The sequence below is a fragment of the Cupressus sempervirens genome, chromosome 11, assembly GCF_028749045.1.
Source record: "Cupressus sempervirens isolate cs-2001-9-10 chromosome 11, ASM2874904v1, whole genome shotgun sequence".
Lineage (NCBI taxonomy): Eukaryota > Viridiplantae > Streptophyta > Pinopsida > Cupressales > Cupressaceae > Cupressus > Cupressus sempervirens.
In genome coordinates, this window is record NC_143128.1 from 290,949,594 (window position 1) to 290,970,556 (window position 20,963).

The 20,963-nt window shown below is 36.9% G+C and overlaps 1 protein-coding gene across 2 annotated transcripts in view; it reads right to left on the reverse strand.

Annotated features, from left to right (window-relative positions):
* LOC149529262 (L-idonate 5-dehydrogenase-like) overlaps positions 1–20,344 on the reverse strand; it is a 211,193-nt gene extending 190,849 nt beyond the window's left edge. For both annotated transcript variants that reach the window (XR_016359197.1, XM_089811711.1), the window contains exon 1: positions 20,111–20,344. Coding sequence is in view for 1 of the 2 variants with exons in the window: in XM_089811711.1 (XP_089667837.1) it covers positions 20,111–20,258 (148 nt within the window). In the remaining variant the exon portion in view is untranslated. The remainder of the gene's footprint in view (positions 1–20,110) is intronic.
* Between the last annotated feature and the right edge of the window lie 619 nt (positions 20,345–20,963).

Here is a 20,963-nt window from a genome sequence, read left to right on the forward strand (position 1 = left end):
GTATGAATTAATTATTGGAAGGACAGAAGCCTTTCGTGATTTAATTAATTATTGCCAGGGAGGAATTTTTGGGGTATGAATTAATTATTGGAAGGAGGAAGCTTTTAGCTCTTGCAATTAATTAATGTTTTAGTGCCTTCCAGAAGGATGAAGAAAAGGATAAATAGGGCTGAAAGTCTCATTGCTGATCATCGGATTATTGTATCGGATGATTATGACTTGCATTTGATAAGAGCTTGGATGTGTGAATCACACTCCTTTTTTTTGGCAATAAAGGACGTTCATTCTCTGTCGTAACATTCTAGACATCATTCCCTTAGGGTTTGGCCTTTGGAATACATCTCTTTGTAATTGATTGCAGCATTCTCAGCATTAATATAAATTCAGCCTTGGTTCAGCTTTTTGGCATTTCTGGGTGGCCATTACATTATATTAGTGTTGTAATGGACACCCAGGAATGCCCAAAAGCTGAACCAAGACTGAAATTATATTAATGCTGAGAATGTTGCAATCAATTACAAAGAGATGTATTCCAAAGGCCAAACCCTAAGGGAATGATGTCTAGAATGTTACGACAGAGAATGAACATCCTCTATTGCCAAAAGAAGGGAGTGCGATTCACACATCCAAGCTCTTATCAAATGCAAGTCATCATTATCCGATGATCAATAATATGACTTTCAGCCCTATTTATCCTTTTCTTCATCCTTTTGGAAGGAACTAAAACATTAATTTATTGCAAGAGCTAGAAGCTTCTCCTTCCAATAATTAATGCATACCCTAGAAATTCCTCCCTGGCAATAATTAATTAAATCACGAGAGGCTTCCGTGCTTCCAATAATTAATACATACCCTAGAAGCTACTCCCTTGTAATAACTAAATTAATTAAATACAAAGTCACCTTTAAATTGAATGACTTTATAAGAAATTAATTTAATTTCTTCTTATCCTCCACTTAGACTTTGGAGAATGTGAAGGCCAAAAGATGGGATCATTACAAATCCGCCCTCCTTGAAATTGCTTGTCCTCAAGCAATTAAGTAACATAATGAACTCCAACCTCCACCTGGATCCCAATTGAAGTAATATGTGATATCCATATGGAAGTTAAACCAATTGCAAACCCGCATCATCAGGACCAACCCCTGTAGCCTAGCATTCAAAACTTGTGCTGATGAAGTCAGAATGTCACCATAAGGCAACTCCATAGAAGATCTATGAAACATCTTCTTCCCTGTATCCATCCACATAATATATATTGGACTGGAATGCATATTATCACCATCATGGATTGAAAAAGATGTAGCTGCAGGTGAACCATATGTACTCATGCTAACTGTATCAACAATAGGTGTTGCCGCATCGAAATATATGGACATAGGAACAACATTACCTACTGCAACAGAAAACTGAACCGTATTTGTAGTTGATGAAAACTCATAATCATCAACATGTGTGGCTTCATTAGAAAATACATCAACCACTGCATTTATACCATTAAACTCCTCATTGGATGGTTCAACAGACACAGAAGTGGCTGCTAATATGATAGTATCCTCATGTTCTCCTAATCCCACTATTACTGCAGCACCATCTCCCGACAAAGCTTCATATGTGGTCTCCTGACTTTGCACGCATGTCTCTACTGACTCTGCTGAAATGCCCACATCACCAACATCATAGCTGCCTGGCTCTATACATGTCTCGATCCCACCTAAGGAAACAACTTCTTTCTGCACTGGAGCAACATACAAATCTTCAATATTGATGCCCATCTGTCTAGCCATAAGTTGCAACATCATATCCATTTGCCCATTATGCTCCTGTTGCATCATATCCATTCGCCTATTTTGCTCCTGTTGCATCATATTCTGCTCCTGTTGCATTCGTTGCCCCTCCTCTAATGTACCCAGTAACCTGAATATTACATTTTCTTGGTCAGAATTGGTATTTCTATCATCTTGGTCACCCATGTTGTTGTCTTGTTCAAAGAATGTCTCCTCTGTGTCTGTATGACTGCATTGTATGTCCCTCTGCACAAACTAACTATCCCGTTCGTTAAGCGAGTCCAAACTCCTACTTTGTCTTGCTCTGGTATTGCAAAAATTATAAAGCCCTTGTCGCATGCTCAAATATAAATGTTGAAGATCTCCACAGGATGGCAGGACTTATGGCTCTGATACCACTGTAATGGCCACCCAGGAATGCCAAAAAAATGAACCAAGGTTGAATTTATATTAATGTTGAGAATGCTGCAATCAATTACAAAGAGATGTATTCCAAGGGCCAAACCCTAAGGGAATGACGTCTAGAATGTTACAACAGAGAATGAACGTCCTCTATTGCCAAAAGAAGGGAGTGTGATTCACACATCCAAGCTCTTACCAAATGCAAGTCATCATCATCCGATGATCAATAATATGACTTTCAACCCTATTTATCCTTTTCTTCATCCTTCTAGAAGGAACTAAAACATTAATTAATTGCAAGAGCTAGAAGCTTCTCCTTCCAATAATTAATGCATACCCTAGAAATTCCTCCCTGGCAATAATTAATTAAATCACGAGAGGCTTCCGTGCTTCCAATAATTAATACATACCCTAGAAGCTACTCCCTTGTAATAACTAAATTAATTAAATACAAAGTCACCTTTAAATTGAATGACTTTATAAGAAATTAATTTAATTTCTTCTTATCCTCCACTTAGACTTTGGAGAATGTGAAGGCCAAAAGATGGGATCATTACAGTCAAATTTGATCTTTTATCAGGCCTATATAACATACTAGCTTTTCAGGAGCCCTTGTATATAAACTTAAATTTTGCTTAACTTGAGGGTTCTAAAGTTGGGCTGTCAAAGGTCACAATTGGACGTTGGAAAACTCAACTTCCAGTTTCATTTGACAAACAAAATGGCACTTGGAAGAATCATCTGGTAGTGGGTCGTGTTTATTTGCCGCACACATTAAGGTTGATGATATTGTGTATTAATTGCCTTTGTGCTAAAGAACAATTGCAACTCCAGCATCTTCATCTGGGCAACCTTAGATGGCTTGACTAATATATTCATTGCAGGATTTGAATAGAATGCGAAGGATTATAGTCAGTATTTTACAGGAGGCAAATTGCAGAGTTTATTGAAGCATCAGGTGCCACAGACGCTCTTATGATAGGTTACAGCAACCGTCATCACCATTTACAAGATAGTTGAAGGAAATTCTTCCACCATTTTCGCATTCTACACGGAAGAGTGCTTAGTGGTTATCGCCAACTTATATTTGTGTGTGAAAGGCAACGGTTATACTTCTCAGAATTCTATTCCTAAGCTTCAACTATTCTTAATTATTACTATGGATGTCAGAAGCCTTATTTTGAGCAGGCTCGAAGACATCTTTAATCGAGAAATTATGTGAACTACATGTAGAAAAGAATTCGTACTGTCCGTTCTATATTCCCAACTACTGTAGCTGACTAGTAGTTGATTATGGGCGCACATACAATCCATTACTATAAAAAATCGTAGAGCTACTGAATGGACGTTGGGGTCTATTGGGAGTCATACTGAACGGATTGGCAGTGAATCTATAAGAGTAGTTGGAGCCGTTACAAATTATAAAGAATTATGGTGCCTAGTTGTCTTTTAGACTGAGTGGTGAATAATCAACAAGTTTTATAAAAGGAGCCACAATTCACTTATCTGCCATGAATGCAACGAACTCTACAAACATGTTAGTGAGGAAATTTTGATAGGGCAGGTGCAACCGCAAGCTTGGTGTCCCAATTGCAAGACAAGTGACATGTGATTAAGTTTGGCAACTTTGGTCTTGCACCGTGGCAACGAGATGGCAATCTTGCGATGAAAAGAAGAGTTATTGGCACATTTGGGTATTTGGTACCGGAATATGCCCAAAGCAAACAAACTACTGAGAAAGCAGAGGTCTATTCCTTTGGGGTTTTGCTAGTGGAGCTAGTAACAAGCTGCAAAGCTGTAGCTATTAATCGACCAAAGGGACAACAATGCCTCACAGAATAGGCATGCCGTTTTGCTAGAGGACCATGCTATCTATGCATTGGTAGATCCACGTTTGGAGAACAAGCATTCATAGGACGAAGTCTATTACATGCTTCATGGTGCTTTTCAGTGCATTAGAAAAGATTCTCATTTGAGACCTAGGATGTCTCAGCTCAGGTGCATAGAATATTAGAAGGCAATGCAATCATTAATGCGAGTTCTATTGCAACACCTGCATACGGTTCTTTGATTTGTGTAAGCAGAATGTTGTATTAATACTTCTCTCGACCCTGGCTCTATTGTGGACTTGAGTGGTATACTGTCCTTGTATGGAGAGCCCCATGTGAACAAATTGTCAAAAAATCATTGGTATTGGTGTGGGTTATGTGGTAAGATAGTTACCAGTTGTCCAAACATAAAGAAGGTGTTAGTTGAGAAGTGGAAAGTTACCCCAAGAACAAGAAGAGCGCCATTATCAAGATGCAAATCTAAGAATCAAGCAGCTGGAATCAGAGATCACTCTTCTAATTGCAAAACAAGAAGTTGAGTTAGCTTTACAAGTAAACAGTGCTGCTTACCATGGTGATTTATATCATCTGAAGAATTTAATTAGGGCTGGTGAAGATCCGATTTGATCTGACTATGATGGAATGACAGTTTTGCATTTGGTTGCATCTAAAGGATACAAAGAGATCATATTATTTCTCATACAAGCCGGAGCAGATGTCAATTCTATAGAAAAATCTAGAAATTTGCTAACTGGTGAGCAAGTGAACTTAAGAGGAATAAGTTCAACAGGAGAAGCAAGCACGATTCACGGAGCACTAATTGACAAGCTTGAAGTTGTTGGGTTACTGCTTTAAGAAGTTGTATGTAACAGCACAATGGTAATTCTAATTATGTATACTTTACCCCAATTGCTACAAACCATCTACAACTTGCAGTAACACTCAATAATTGCACGTAGATATCAAGACGGCGAGTCAAATATGTCAAGCTCCCTTTGGTGAGGAAGGTTCAGTTAGATTGGATTAGTGTTGGTGCTACAATTTTTCCCAGTAAGTTCATAAGAACCAATATCAAGGCAAGCACCTAACTATGGAAAAAATAAAGGATTTGGATAAAATCAGGAGAAGTACTATGAAACTACAAGAGCAGTTAGCCCAAAATTCTAAATCCGATATGAGAACAGAAATACTCGGCATTTATGGAGAGTATAAAGAACTTCCTACCTGAATTCAGAATGATTTATCATTTAGTGATTACATGGATTTTCATCTAGAGCAGCAAAATATGACTGATATGGCAAAAAGAAAGTATTTGGAATTGGTTCAGGATCTCCTTGCAAAAGACCAGTGGAAAGATATGTATGAAGAATTTACGGCAAACCAAGATCATCAAATAGAGAGTCTTGAAAAGGAAGAACAGTTAACTATCTTTGATTTATAGACTTCCAACAATCATGTAGAAGATGTTACACAGGATGCAAATTTTTATGTTGCTGAATTGGAGGTTAGTGTTAACAAACAGGCTGATGAGGACAGTTGCACACGAGGTAATAGCAGATTGGAAATTTTGTTTGATGAACCATATATTTCCTACATCCATGACAGAGATTGAAAGGAACAATCTAAAGTGACCCTACAAAACGATGAATCACTTACATCAGAACAATAATGAAGTGCATACCTTTAAGAATTAGTAATGATATGGTTGTGGCATCGTTGGTACGTTATGACAGCACTCACAAGTTGGTGGAAGATCTCTACAAAAAGGTTCAAAAGGGAGTGGAAGGAGATTGGCCTGATGCTGATTTGCAGGTGATCATAACAGCTTTTGAGACTATGAAATCAGATTATTTGTATTTGCTTTCCGACAGGGATATTCTTAAGGTTGTTGCAATTCATGTTGATCAGCTGGATAAAGAAACGAATGAGATTATGGAGCTCAAAAGGGAGATTAAGGATTCTCGTGAGGCATTAGATGATGCTCGATTTTCTCTTCAGGGGGTAGAAAATCAGATTAGGATCATGAATCACTCTCAAGAGCAGGAGGATAAAGAGAGGCAGGAATTTTTCCTAGAGGTGATTGATGAAGTTGACAGCATTCAGCAAACGTATGCCTTGGATAATTGTCCCAAGCGATCAAGTACCCAAGTTTCAGATCACTTTCAGCTTATCGATAACCCCGTGTTTGAAGTAGAGGCTGATTGGATTTCCGATAATCCCCTATTTGAGGTCAAAAAGGACTTTCCTTTTGATTATCATGAAGGAGATGATATTGATTTCAACATATGGAATCCAAGTACAATTCCTAGCAAGGAAAATGGGTCACAAGATGGAAGTGGTGATTTGACTACGATTGTGCATCATAGGACCAGTCCACATTGGGTTCCTGGTTTCACACCATACAGGAGTGGGTTAGATTATTTACATCAACCTTTGGATAGTTTTTGGTGTAGTATTGAGGGGAATTATGTGTTGATCATAAGGAATGCTCTTTCAACTTCATTCTAATTCATAGTACCTATGTACTCGGAGATTCTCCAGATTGAAGATGACAATTTGGTATTGGTTGCACCCAAGGTGTTACATTTGGTTTTTGAGAGGCTTGTTTATTACATCATCTACTTAGGTCGAGCTATCTTCATCTACAGGGTTATGCATAGTTCACTGATACATTTCTATCTTATCATATCAGTTAGCTATGACAACAAGGTTTGGGATCCAAGTGTTGGCCATATGTATTTTTGGCTTGTTGAGGACCTTGTTGTGATTCTATTCAGCTTGAGGTTGGATTCAGTGGCATCAGTGATGATCAGAGTTATTCAATTTACAAGTGCAGATTTTTTTCAAAGAGTTATATGGGATCCAAGGATTCGGTTAAGAGATAGATTGCAGAGAGACATCTGGCTTCGCAGTGTAGCTAGAATTGTTTTCAATTTGGACTACAGAGCTACCTGCAGACTCGTATGGGATCCTGGTACTAATTGCTTGAGGACAAGCAATTTTAAGGAGGGGAGATTTGTAATGTCCCCTTTTTGGAACATTAGAAATATTGAAGTATTATTTTATATAATGTTAAAATTGACTCTGAGACATAGACTCAAAATATTAAAAGGTCAATTAATGTTATAAAAAGGACAAAAAGTTGAGGAGGAATAAGACGAATTATCAGAGGGAAGTTGAAGAGTCACAAGGGAATAGAACAAAGGCTAGAGGGGAGTTGAATAGTCTTAGTTTGTGTATTAAAAGGGGAAAGAGACTCATTGTTGGGGATGCTTGATTTATGATTCAATTCAGTTTTCTCTCTTGTGAGAGTTTTCAAAAAGCTTCAGCTATTTGCTAGTTTGAGGACATAGCCCCTCATGCTGACAGACAATGGACACAAACCCATTGTCCTGGAAGACATCAGTTCAGGTGTTTCAGATGCGATTATAGGTTCTTATTATAGTATTCCAATCTGACTGTTAATATGTATTAAGGATTGGATTCGTCGTGCTAGTTATTGTATTTATGTTGTATAATGCAATAACATATTTTAAGGAGTTATAAGAGTTCGTTGGTTTTATCTTACTGGTTTGTGACTCATGGTTATATGCTCGACAGCTTGAATGTTATTGTGAAATAACGGGTTATATTCTTGTGGAGAATCTTCTTGTTCTATTATAGTGTTGAATTCCATTTGCTTATATCTGAGTTTGAATGTTATATTCAAAAAGTTAGTCAAATATCTATTGTGGTTTTCTACTGAATTCCATTGTGTCGAAATACATCCGCTATGTGTTAATTCTAATTATATTGTTAAAAGAGAAATTTAGTAAATATCTGGTTGGGGATATTACAAGGTCTAGATGTAGGCGTGTAATCCAGCATACGAAATTTTTCTAACAAAGCCCTGGCATGTTTGGACTGAGAGATGAATATACCAAAAGACTATTGCCAAACTTCAACACCTAGACAGTAATGCATGAGCCCAAGGTCATTCATATCAAAAGATTGGCATAAATTATGTTTGATTCCCTAAATCAAAGATATCGAACTGCCAATGATGATCAAATCATCCACATAAATAACCAGAAGGATGATGTCACTGTCAATAGTCTTGATGTACAAATTTGAGTCAGAAGAACTCTTCTAGAATCCTTGATTACTGAGGTACTTTTCAATTTTCATATACCATGCCCGAGGAGCTTGCTTCAAATCATAGAGAGCTTTCACTAATTTGAGAACCTAATGTTCTTTACCAGCAACCTTGAAACCAGGAGGTTGCGTCATGTAGACCTCTTCGTGGAGATCACCAATCAAGAAAGCACTCTTGACATCTATCTAATGGACCTTCCAGCCAAACTGTGCTTCCATGGCTAGGACTAATCTGATTGCACTCATCTTTGCAATAGGACAAAGGTCTCCTCATAATCAATACCCTGACGCTGAGAAAAACCATTTGCAACTAAACAAGCTTTGTACTTATCCAAAGTGTCATCAAATTTGTATTTGATTTTGTAAACCCGTTTACAGCGAATGGGTTTCTTCCCTGGTGGAAGATCATAATAGAACTAGGTGATATTCTTTACCAAGCTCTAGTGTTCAGATGTCATAGTCTGTTCCCACTCTAGAATTCCTTTAGCCTCGGAATACGTTTGAGTTTCAAACACACTATGAATGTTGGCCATGAGAGCAAAGCTAATAGACTCTATAGGTTTTCTCTTTTTCCGAGCAATTCTCCCATCAATGAGCTCATCATCACGAAGATCAGCAAGTGTCTTAGCCCACCACTTAGGCCGAGGAGGAGAATGACCAACATTAGTATCAGGAGATGCTCTATGATCAAGTTCCTCATTTGAAGAATCTGGATCAAACTCAGGTGAAGCATCTACAAATGTGGGTAATCCTGCAGGAGAAGCTAGAGGTGGCTACACAAGAATCACCGGTATAACTGGGGCTGCAAGAGCTATTGGAGCCCTCCCATCAAGTGGACCTAATAGAAGCTTAACTCCCAAATCATGAGCCCTTCATAGGTTGATTTGTTGAATCAGAAACAAGAGAAACAGGCATGAATGGTCCTCATTGCTCATCAAAGACTACATCACGACTGTAGAGGAGACGAGATGTCTCAATGTCAATCAAGTGGTAGGCTTTGTGAAAACTACTATATCCAACAAGCATGAGTTTCTGACTCTTGGCATCCAACTTAGTGCGTGACACATCAAGGATCCAAACAAAAGCAAGGGAGCCAAAAACCTTCAAGTGACTAATTCTGGGCTTGCGACCTGACCAGGCCTCTTTCGGAATTTTACCTTTGACCACCACTGTGGATGACCAATTCAAAAGATAAACTGTAGTGTTAATTGCTTCTATCCAAAATTTCTTCGAAACATGTTTGTGTTCAAGCATGGAGCGAGCCATCTCGATGGTTGTTCTATTCTAACATTCAACTACATTGTTTTGTTGTGGTGTGTAGGGTGTGGTTAATTGGCGTTTGATGCCATGAGTATCCAAGAAGCTAGAGAATTCATTAGAACAAGAAATGCATTTGATTCCTTTTTAAGAAAATACACCCACATTTTTCTACTGAAATCACCAACAAATAACAGAAAATACTTGGACCCACGAACAGAAGGAGTGGCTACAGGGTTGCAGATATTGATATGAACAAGTTGAAGTACTTGGGAAGCGTGCCATGAATTGCCACTAGTGAATGGTGTGCGATGTTGCTTCCCAACCTGGCATGCATCACAAACTTCAAGTTGCTAAGTCTGAATCTCTGGCAAACCAAGGACAAGCTCTTCCCGAGCAAGCTGAGAGAGATAATGCACATTTAAGTGACCATATCGTTGATGCCAAAGTGTGTTGATAGAAGACCGTTGAGCAGCTATAGCTAAGTCCCGAGAATCACCAGAATCGGTAAGTCGGAAAAGACCATGATCCTCAAGACCCACGACAACAATGGAATGAGTCACCCGATTAGTGATGGTACACTGATGTGAATTAAAGGTGACATCCAACTTTGGAGAATGTCGCAATAGCTGACTAACTGAGAGTAGATTTAGTTCCATCCCTAGAACGTAGTGCACATCAAGGAAAATGAGATTTCTCCCAACACACTGAATCTTAATGTTGCCTTTGCCAACAACTACGTACTCTTCTTAGCCACCAACAATAACAAGCTCTGAATAAGGTTGGTAGTTAGTGAACTAGTCTCTACGTTGGGTGAAATGACGAGAGGCACTTGAATCAATATTCCAAGAAAATGACTTCACATGATCTGTAGGTCTTTTAGCCATGAAAGCGTAAAAGGCAGATTTCGTCTGCTCAATGTGCTCTGCATTGTTCACTTTGGGTTACGACCCTGATTGCTTAGATTGGGCAGCTAAGCTTTTCCAACATTCAACCTTCATGTGACCAAACTTGTGGCAATAGTTGCATTGAATGCTCTTCTTCCAGGAGACTTCTGAAGCTAGAGTAGAGGACTTCTTCTAAGACTTGCCTTTATCCTTCTGAAAGGATTTAGCAATAAAGGCTTGCTCTGTGGAGGTGGAGCTGAAACTACTACTAAACTGTTGTTTCCACTGATCTTGTTGAAGCAAAAGTGTGTAGAGATCGGTGAACTTCATATCAACACCAAAAGACGTGATGTTGAGAGTCTTAATAAAATGCTCATAGGACTTGGGTAAACTCCGAAGAGTGATGATAACCACAATGTCCTCTTCCTCCATCTTGCGACCAATGGCAAGCAACTGATCACAGATTTTCGGAATCCTATTCACGTGAGCTTGGAGTGATGTTCGCTCATCCGTGATAATAGGAAATAGAATGTTCTTCAAGATGAAAGCTCTACTTTTGTCAAAAGTCTCGTGAAGATTTTTGAGATGTACCCATATCTCTACAATTGTCTTGCCAGATAGAATCTGAGAGAGCTGATCATCAGCTACGGATAATTTGAGAAGCATCACCGCCTCCCGATTATTCAAATCCCATGTATCCTGATCAATACCAGGGGCAATTGGACATTGTGTAATACCCAAAACAATTTGATCAGTATTTCGATATTCAAAAATTGCTATTACCTGCTACTTCCAAGTACCATAATTCCGACCATTGAATTTTGAATTGCTCTCGAGCAGAATATTAGTCAAAGATGCCATAGCACATTTTTCAATGTGAAAATCTATGAAGGCACATTCTGCAAGGCAAAAAATGGAAGACCCAAAAAAATTGAAGGGTGACCCAAAGGAGAGCTCGAAAAACCCAGAAAGAATCTATTGTCAATTTTTGGATTTGCTGACTCGAAAATTGAGGCACAGAAATCGAGGCACCTAGAAAAATCAAACAACCCAGTTGAGCTCTCGAAAAACGCACCAAGAATCTAAAATCAAAAAAAAATTGTACCCAAAAATTAGGGTTTCCAAACTAAACCCTAGACTGTGGCTATGGAGGCAAAAAGTAGCAAAAAAAATGGTGATTTTAGGTAGTAAATGCCCAATTTTTCATAGAGAAGTTTGTTGCTTGCTGAGACATCATTGGATTTGTAGGGTTTTAGCACCAAAAAAAATCACTTCTTGAGAATGTGAGGACATTGAATGACACCGTGATTTTCATAAAAATCAAGCCCTTAGCAACAATTGTAGATGTGAGCAGAAGAAAAAACCGACTACGGGAACACACGATTTTGATGGATGTCGTGATTTGCAGACAAAATCAACCAGAGAAATCACGTATTTAAAGAGATTGCGCATTGCACAAGATTTGCTAGACGCTAGCCATCAAAATCAATAGCGATTTTGCAGAAAAAACCTAAGCCGAAACTCGAGTTATTATGGATGAATTTCTCTAATAAAACAGAAACCCTAGATGGATTGTAGAGAAAATCTCTAAAATAAATTCAAAAAATTTGAACAAATAATTTCAAAAGAAATTATAAATTTTTCGAAAAAATTTGAAGTATTGGCTTTCACACCATATTACAAAGTAATTGGTAAAATACTTTCTTGTTATTAACAGAGACCTAGAGGTCTATATATACAAAAGAATGAAACGATGTTTCCTTAGGGAATGAAATGATGTTTCCTTAAAAAATGATCGTAAAGAATATAAACTTTCTATTCTAGCTAAAAGACAACTAACAGTCGTCTATAGACTAACTTAATATTAGAAACATTCTAATATTGACAATAAATTACAAATAGATAACCATTAACTAATAATGATAAAAGCTTATCTATTATCGTAATAAGAGATAGAGGAATGCATTTGGTGGGGGAGATCGAGCTATGTCGGAATTAATTCCACGTGGAGAAAGAGATGTAAAGAACACAAATGTTGGAGGAAGATGGCAAATGCTCTGACAAGATGCTCGAAGAAGAGGAAAAAGAAATGACTTCATGTCCACTTGTTACAACAATGGAGTTTGTTGAGGATTGTTAGCAATTTGAAAGGGGAGCTCTACCATCCAACTCCATTTTGTGAGAGCAAGCTCACAAAAAATTCCTACCCCCGGTGTGGGATAGAAGAGCATCCAAGGGTGTAGGGCAATCCTACATCTCCCAAAAGTATTGTTGCTTTTATTTTCTATCACGAATAGGTGGTTAAAAATAAAAGCATATATAGGTCTCCCTGTACCTAGGAAAGTGCCCAAGTGGACATAGAGGTTCAAATTATTTACTATTTCTAGCCTATGTTCAATAGAAATTTTAATTTTCAAAAAGAGACCTTTTTCTATCATTTATAATGCTAAAATCATAAAAATGTACTTCTTGATGTGGGAACAAGGAAGAGGATGTCTCGTGCACTCATATTTATTGAGCAGTTACACAAAAAATAGGAAAAGACACCTCTTTAGGCACCCACTTTAGAAAATTGAATAGATATCTTTGAGGAGCCCTCCTAAGGAAGTTGAAAGGTCATCTATAAGCTATGTGGTGTTTTTATTGATGGTCATGTGTTGTTCATCAAGATGGGGAGAAGGATTTCCAAGAGGCACGGTGATTTTATAAAAGGGAAGCTTGGGCTAGAGACTAGGCATTCGGAAATAAATTCTTCTTTCTTATGTAAAGAGTAGTGATGGATGTAGAAGTGAAATATCTAGAACTAGAATATTGCTTCAAATCTAATTTGGGTTTTCAATTTTTGCCATGTTTTGCTACACTTCGTTACAAAATAACAACATGCAAACTAAACATGCAAAGGAAACAATATAGATTTCCAAGGAAATAAGCAATTACAAACACAAATCTATTGATAATGATTCTGATATAAAACATGTGTGGCTTTGATATCAAATATATTGGTGTTACAATGCTAGAACACACATTTTTTCGTCAAAAGCCTATTTAAACCAGTGCACATCTGCTCAATCATGAACCCTCAGTCAGCCTGCCTCTCAAGCAGTGTTGGATTTGTGTCCAACTACAAATATCCAAGGTTTTTGTTCCTCGAATATGACTGCTAGACAAGCAACGATAGAGAAATTATCTAGTATCAAATCAGCATATCACAATACTTGGATAAGGAAGGAAACCTCTCAAATAGCTTCTCTAAACTACCTTTGGACCTTAAATCACAATGTGTGATTCTTACTTTATTTTTTCCCTCCTCCAAGAGGTTTGTCTCACTTCTAGAAGGTTTAAATAAATCAAATAAATTCATTTTATAACTTCGCCTTCCTGATAAAATCACTTCATTTATTACCTACTTAAAAAATCACTTTATGACTATTTCATAACTGAAGTCACTTTATTTTTATAATTTATTTTTATAACCCAAAGTGACTTTCCCTTATAATATTATTTTATGGGCTCAAAATAATATCATTTATTTCTCCATCAATTAATAAATTAACATGTCAAACTCTCATCCATTATATCTCCTAGGTATCCTACCAGGGTGAAAAAGGAATAAGCTAATCAAAACCTAAATGATCACTGAGGAGAAGGGGACAATAAAGTCCTCCCTTCCCAGGATTGCTTGCCCTCAAGCAATCTGCACCTGCATGCCAAAACCAAATAATGGGATCCCATATCAACCTCAAGAACACTGCTCCACCAACACGCTGCACTACTTTGATATCAATGCCATAAACCACAAATTGTGCAGCAACATAATGGAATCCATGTGAAACAATACACCTAACTGATCAATACCTAGATCCCAAATATGGATCTTGCTGCATAAGATGTAGTAGTAATCTAAAACCAAGGAATCATCATCAGTCATCTAACTGTACATGTAAGCCAAGCAAAGGAAGTGATGAGCAACTCCCACATATTGAAAAATTAACAGACTAGGCCACCACATATCATTGTTATATCTCAGCCTAGCAACAAATAGGATGACAATGATGTCATCATACTAGAGCAAAAGTAGAAGACTTCTATCATGAGGATTTCCAATCAAGTATCATGTTCCCACACATTTCAATGCATACACATAGCTAATGTAGACCTAAACAATTCTGAAAATGTAGTGAACAGCCATGTAAGACAGTCACTTACCACAAAGTAGCCCATGTCATTTGGCTCAAATGCAAACTAATATGCAGTTGTACCATCACAAGATGGTAGGTGCCAATATCAAAATTGGAATGTAGATGCCATCACCAACACCCAAGTCAACTCACTCGACTGATCCAGTAATGGTAACTTCCATATAATCATTATATCCACCAATAATAGTAATTTGTGACAAGGGAAACTTGGCTTGTTCGGCTGTCAAATGAGCTTCCTTTAGCCCAACCATTACTTGGGCCTGATTTAGTGCTTTTGTTCCAAGGTGAACATATTCGGCCCTCTTGGAGGACGCATCATCAACCAATGACCCAGTTCATCTTTCAAAACTCAAATGCCAGTAGCAGGTGAGACTCAATCACAATATCTTCTCCATGATCATGGGCCGCATTACATTGAGGGTGAAGAGATTGTTAAAACAATCAGCACAGTTGTCATGCATTTGTGTCATGCCTTCAACTTTTACAAACACCTCTTTATTGAAACTTCAGTATCAACACTTACACTTTGAATGTCATGTTCTGATTTTTCTTCATGTGTATGAATCGTATCATCATTGGAATCAACTAAAACACCAGAAAAAGCATTGTGGTCACCGAAAGAATCCATACCATCATTATCCGTATCAATCTCATACTTAACATCAAGACAAGTTGTGTCTATCTCTCTGCAAGAATCGTCTTTGCTTAAACCCTCATATGGCTGAAGTGAACTTCTGGCTTCTTCAAATGAGTTCCCAACATTGGGATGATCTATATGCTCATCATCAGTGACTTCAATGTGTTCATTGTTATTATGCCTCTTATCCATCTTTTTAGCTTTTTCCAAAAGCAATTTCTCTAAAAATAATAGCATATTCAATTGATATTTTTGAAATGCTTGAAAGAAGTCATTCATGCCATTCATAAGTTTTTATTATGAAGTAATTGGAAAATATTTGCTTAATATTAACAGGGATCAAGAGATCAATTTATACAAGAGACTGAACGATGTTTCCTTAAGAAACAATGGTAAAGAATAAAAACATTATATTTTAGAAACAGAAAACTAAATATTTCCAAGAGATTACAATAGATAACCATTAGATACTAAACTAAGATAATAGAAACTATATGTTATTGTAATACCCTCCCTTAATAGTTAATCTATCCAGAGCACGAAGTTGTCAAAAGGCGTAAGAGGCAGATTCTGTCTACTTAGCGTGTTCCGCACTGTTCGTTGTGGGCTACAAACCAAATTGCTTATACCCAAAACCACCTTATCATTGTTGCAATATTCGAAGATGGTTAGCATTCGTTGTTTCCACGTGCTATAATTGCGACCATTGAACTTTTGATTTCCCTTGAGTAAAATATTAGTCAAAGATGCCATAGCCTATTTTTCAATGAAAATTTGTGAAGACACATACTTTGAGGCAGAAAAAGAAATGAAGAGGTATCTAGAAGACAGCTTGAAAACCCCAGAAGGAATAGGTTGTTGAATTCTGGATCTGCTAGCTCAAAAAATGAGACACAAAAATCAAGGCACACAGAAAAATCAGATCACAACCCAGATGAGCTCTCGAAAAACCCACCAAGAATATGTAAAAATATTTCAGATCTGGTACTGGAAAATTAGTGTTTCAAACAAAAATGGCCTTGGCTGCAAAAAAAACTTCAAAAAAGCTTAGAAAAATGGCAGATTTGAAGAGAAGATTGCAGAATCTGGATGCAAATTGTAAGTGTTTTTATAGCTTCATTGGATAAAACTTTAAGTATAAATATCACGAACAACTTCTTGATTAAATATTATAGATATATACATCCACAGATATAACATAATATATATGAATGAATAAAAGTGAAAACTCTATTATCGACTGCCCATATTATGAGTTAGTTAAGGTATATAACTGCAGACCGATTATATTATAACCTACGATGGTGACTATTGAGTCATGCACAATAGACGTGACTCAAGTATGAGTCACACCTATTGGTCGTGACTCATAGTCACCATATCAACACTTATATATATGGTTTCCTCCGCTGATTGAAAAACACAGAGAACACATAACTTAACCCAGTCTTCAAGTGTGTATCAGTGACGGTATCACATATACATATATCTCTGCCGTATACATATATCTCTGTAGTTCATGGTCATTGTATTTGTTATAAGTTCTGATCTTAATACAATGACATCGTTATTTGAAAGGACATAAATCAGATTCTTATTTGAAGAAAGCAATCTGGATAGTATTTCTATAACAATCTGAATACACTATTTATTTCTATAACAATCTAAATACACTAACACAAATAAACAGCAAGGGTTTGTAAAAATACTAGACGCCTCCAAATAGGCAAAAAACGGCCACTTTTTTTTTTTAATGGAAAAGACAAGTCATAAAATAGATCCACAATTTTCAGAGAAATTTGAACACGAGTGGCATAAAAATCTGGGCGTGAGTTGCAGAGAAATGGCACCCAACAGACCTCCATGTAAACAGAAAAGAATAACCCTCAATTTCAGAGGATTCAGTCACGCTAGTTGCAGATAGAAGGGCGCGATTTTGCAGGCCAGGAAAAATCACAGGAGTTATAGACAAAATGGCGCAGATTTTTTGGCAAAAAACCCTAGTCAAACCAAAGGTTATGGAAGCAAATATGCATAATAATCATTTTGAAAATAAAAAACAGATAATTTCAACCAAGAAATTATAATTATTTTCAGAGTATTGGCTCTGATACCATATTAAGAAGTAATTGGAAAATATTTGCTTAATATTAACAGTGATCAAGAGATCAATTTATACAAGAGACTGAATGATGTTTCCTTAAGAAACAATCATAAAGAATAGAAACTTTATACTCTAGAAACTAAAAATTAAATATTAGAAACATTCTAATATTTATAGGAAATTACAATAAATAACCATTAGATACTAAACTGAGATAATAGAAACTACCTATTATCGTAATAGTTTTCCCATATGTCAATTATTTCTTTATGGACTTTCACTAGTTTTTTCTATCCCTTTCTTTAGTTGGTAAGGCAAGAAGGAAAGTAGGTAACGAAAATCTCATTTTTAGTTTTAGCCATTAATGTAACTTTTCAAACCCCTGTTATAGATGTCTAAAATAAATACTGAATTTGTTTCCTGTGTTCCTAGCAATACACCTCTGAGATCACTCACTATCACGCATAAGTCAAAACACTAACATGCAAAGTAAATCCATTTTCTGGAACTAATCAGAACTGACATGCAATCAAATCCAAAAATCTGTACAGCTTGAAAATGGCACACAAAAGAAACCCAATTCGTTAAACTGGTCTTAAAGTAACATGCAACCATATGGATATACACCAAATTGTCATGCAACAAAAATCCACTAACCGGGACTGCTCTGAAATAACATGCAATGGTAAACCTCTTCATAAACTGCTCCTAAATTGACATGCAATATAGGTATTCACCAAATTGCCAAGCAATAACAGCCAACACATTCAAGAACAGAATTTTACATGCAACTGAAAAAACTGACATGCAATTGAAAAGTTGGCATGCAACCTCACAAGCTAGCAGGATTTGTAGCTCTGATACAACTGAAATATCCTGAACAAGGATATTGTTTCAAATCTAATTTGGGTTTTCACTTTTTATCATGTTTTGCTACATTTCATTACAAAATAACAAAATGCAAACATGCAAAGGAAATGACATAGATTTCCAAGGGAATAAGCAATTACAAAACAAATCTATTGATAATGATTCTAAAATAAAGCATGCATTCTTGTTATATTTATCAAATATGCTATTTCACAATGCTAGACCATGCATAAATTTTCCTCCAAAGCCTGTTTAAAACAATGCATGTCTGCTCAATGATAAACTCTGAGGCAATCCATCTCTCAAATAGAGTTGGATTTCCACCCAACCAATGAATATCCAAGAGCTTTCGTCCTCAAATATGGCTGCTACTCAAACCAGCAACAATGGGGAAATTATCTAGTATCAAATCAACATATCATAATACTTGGAGAAGGAAAGAAACCCCTTAAGCAGATCCCTATACTTCATTTCATAACTTAAGTCACTTTATTTTTATAATTTAATTTTATTACTCAAATTGACTTTTCCCTTATAATATTATTTTATGGGCTCAAAATAATATTATTTATTTCTCTATCAATTAATAATTGACAATATCAGCCTCTCCTCCCTTATATCTCCAAAGTAGCCAACCCGGATAACATAAGAATAGGCTAATCAACACCTGTGATCACTGAGGAGAAGGGGACATTACAAGAAGAATAGCTTGTAGCTCCATCTTGCAAAGTTATAAAGCCTAAGTGACTTTATTTTGTAATTGAAGAATATGTATTTCATTTTTGAATTTCCATTTCATTGACAAATAGAAGGCAACTTACTCCTTACATTTACTAATTTATTCCCTTTGTTATACTATATATGAATGTTGGGTAGAGCAACCCTCATATGACATTAGAGAGCATGTGTTTTGTGCATTGGGGGAGTCTATGTCACTACAAAAAATTCTGTACAAGGCTGCATGGTTTTGAGACGCACCACTGCCTATAATTTACAATTGAATACTTAATTGGTCACTTATTTCGCTGATCGGGTAATTTTAAAGAAATCCTTTCTTGCAATGTTTTGATTAAGCAGATTGTGTGCAATCACTTGCGACAAAATAATAGCAGCATTAGCTCCCTCCATAGAATGGGTATTCGCTACAGGGGCTTAAAAAACCAGACAATATATGGTGTAGATTCATTCCAAAGAGCTTGGAGTGCATGTAAACTGTCTAATACAGCTGTTATCTGTGCCCCTCTCAGAAATTAATCAGAAATACAGAGGTTCTCTAAGAAATTTGACTTTCTACTCAATATAGCAGGATATACGCGTCTTGTTTCTTAAGTCTAACCTGCACTGGGAGCAACATGTATCCCCTATGGTCTTCCAAGGAGCATAAAACAAACTAGACATCCTTGTAACTATAAGGGTCCAGTGAATATTACCATAATGCTCTTGTAGAATACCCTAGCCATGGACATTTGTGCCTATTTTGCGTTCAGCAAGGAAGGTACTTAAAGGTGTATATATAAGTTTACTTGTTTTACATTTTTTCCTAGTTGCAGTTACACGTCGAAGGCAAACTATGCATACAATATCCAGAGTGCAACACCGCACATTGAAACCCAACATTGTCAAGCAAATGGTCTGCTAAACACCCCACCTTCTACAAACCACTAAACCCTTCTAACAGCGAAATAAATCCATTGTTCACTTAACATAAATAGTTTCGGCAATGGATTGATTCCTGTGAAGAGGCAAGAATAAAGAATCTAAGAAAATTATTACCTCTAAACAAATAGAAGAAGAGCCAACCTTCACAAGAAAGAAACAATGACTAATTTCAATTAAAATCAAATCATTTCAGTGAGCCTGTCTTAAACATAAAGGAAAAGAAGTAGCACGCCCAAAGAGTCGACCAGACATGTCGTCCTATTCAACTGGAGCTATTCTTTAACAGCATTTCACAAATGCTATTAAGCAAACTCTCAAAAAATCCATCCAAGGAAATAAGTTTACCGAGAGGCTGCATTTGGCGAGGGAGAATGCGAATGTCATTGAAACCGCATACGTAAACCGCAAGATTTCCTGTAAGCTGCTCGTAATTCGAAGGAGTAAACACATAACCTTCTGGAAGTCGTGGTTTTGAATCCAATGACTTATCCATAAAAGCCTAGAAAGAAAAAACCTGCGATCAACCGTGCTACTGCGAAATTTGCCCCTCGCGTCTCTGATTTGAGTTAGTCGTGTCGTGAATGGCTTTCCAAGCCGAGGTGGCTACTAGACTCAATAATTTTCCGTGTTTGTCTTTTGCAGCGATATTTTTGCTATCAAGCATGCTCAGACAGGTAAGTTTGAAATTGTAGGTGTTTTTCTCCGAATATTCGTTGCGCCGACAGTGCATATCAGAATGTCTGTCGCCCCCAATACCAGTCATCATTCTGACCCCCGAGAAAATTCCAGCTTGCCGGGAAAAAATTAGCGGCCACCTCAACAACTGAAAAAATCTGCCACACATTATTATTGTTTTAGATTGTGGGAAATAAAACTGTCATGAAATTGGCTGCAGTCGGCCTGCAACTTGAGGGCATTATTTTTTGGCGTAGTTTCTGGTATCGATTGATTAATACATCACATTCTTAAAAGGAAAGCTGTATTGATTACCAAAATAGATTTTATAGTGATAGAGGAGGTTGACTTTGTGATTTGTTGGTTTTATATTTTATCTTTTTCTTTGTACTAGTATAGAAACAAGGGAGGCATGGCCAAATTCCTACAAACAAGGGAGGCATGGCCAAATTCCTACATTCATGTTTTTATAGTTGACTGTAAGTAGCTTTTGTAATGATCTCTATTGGAAACTAGTGTTTTT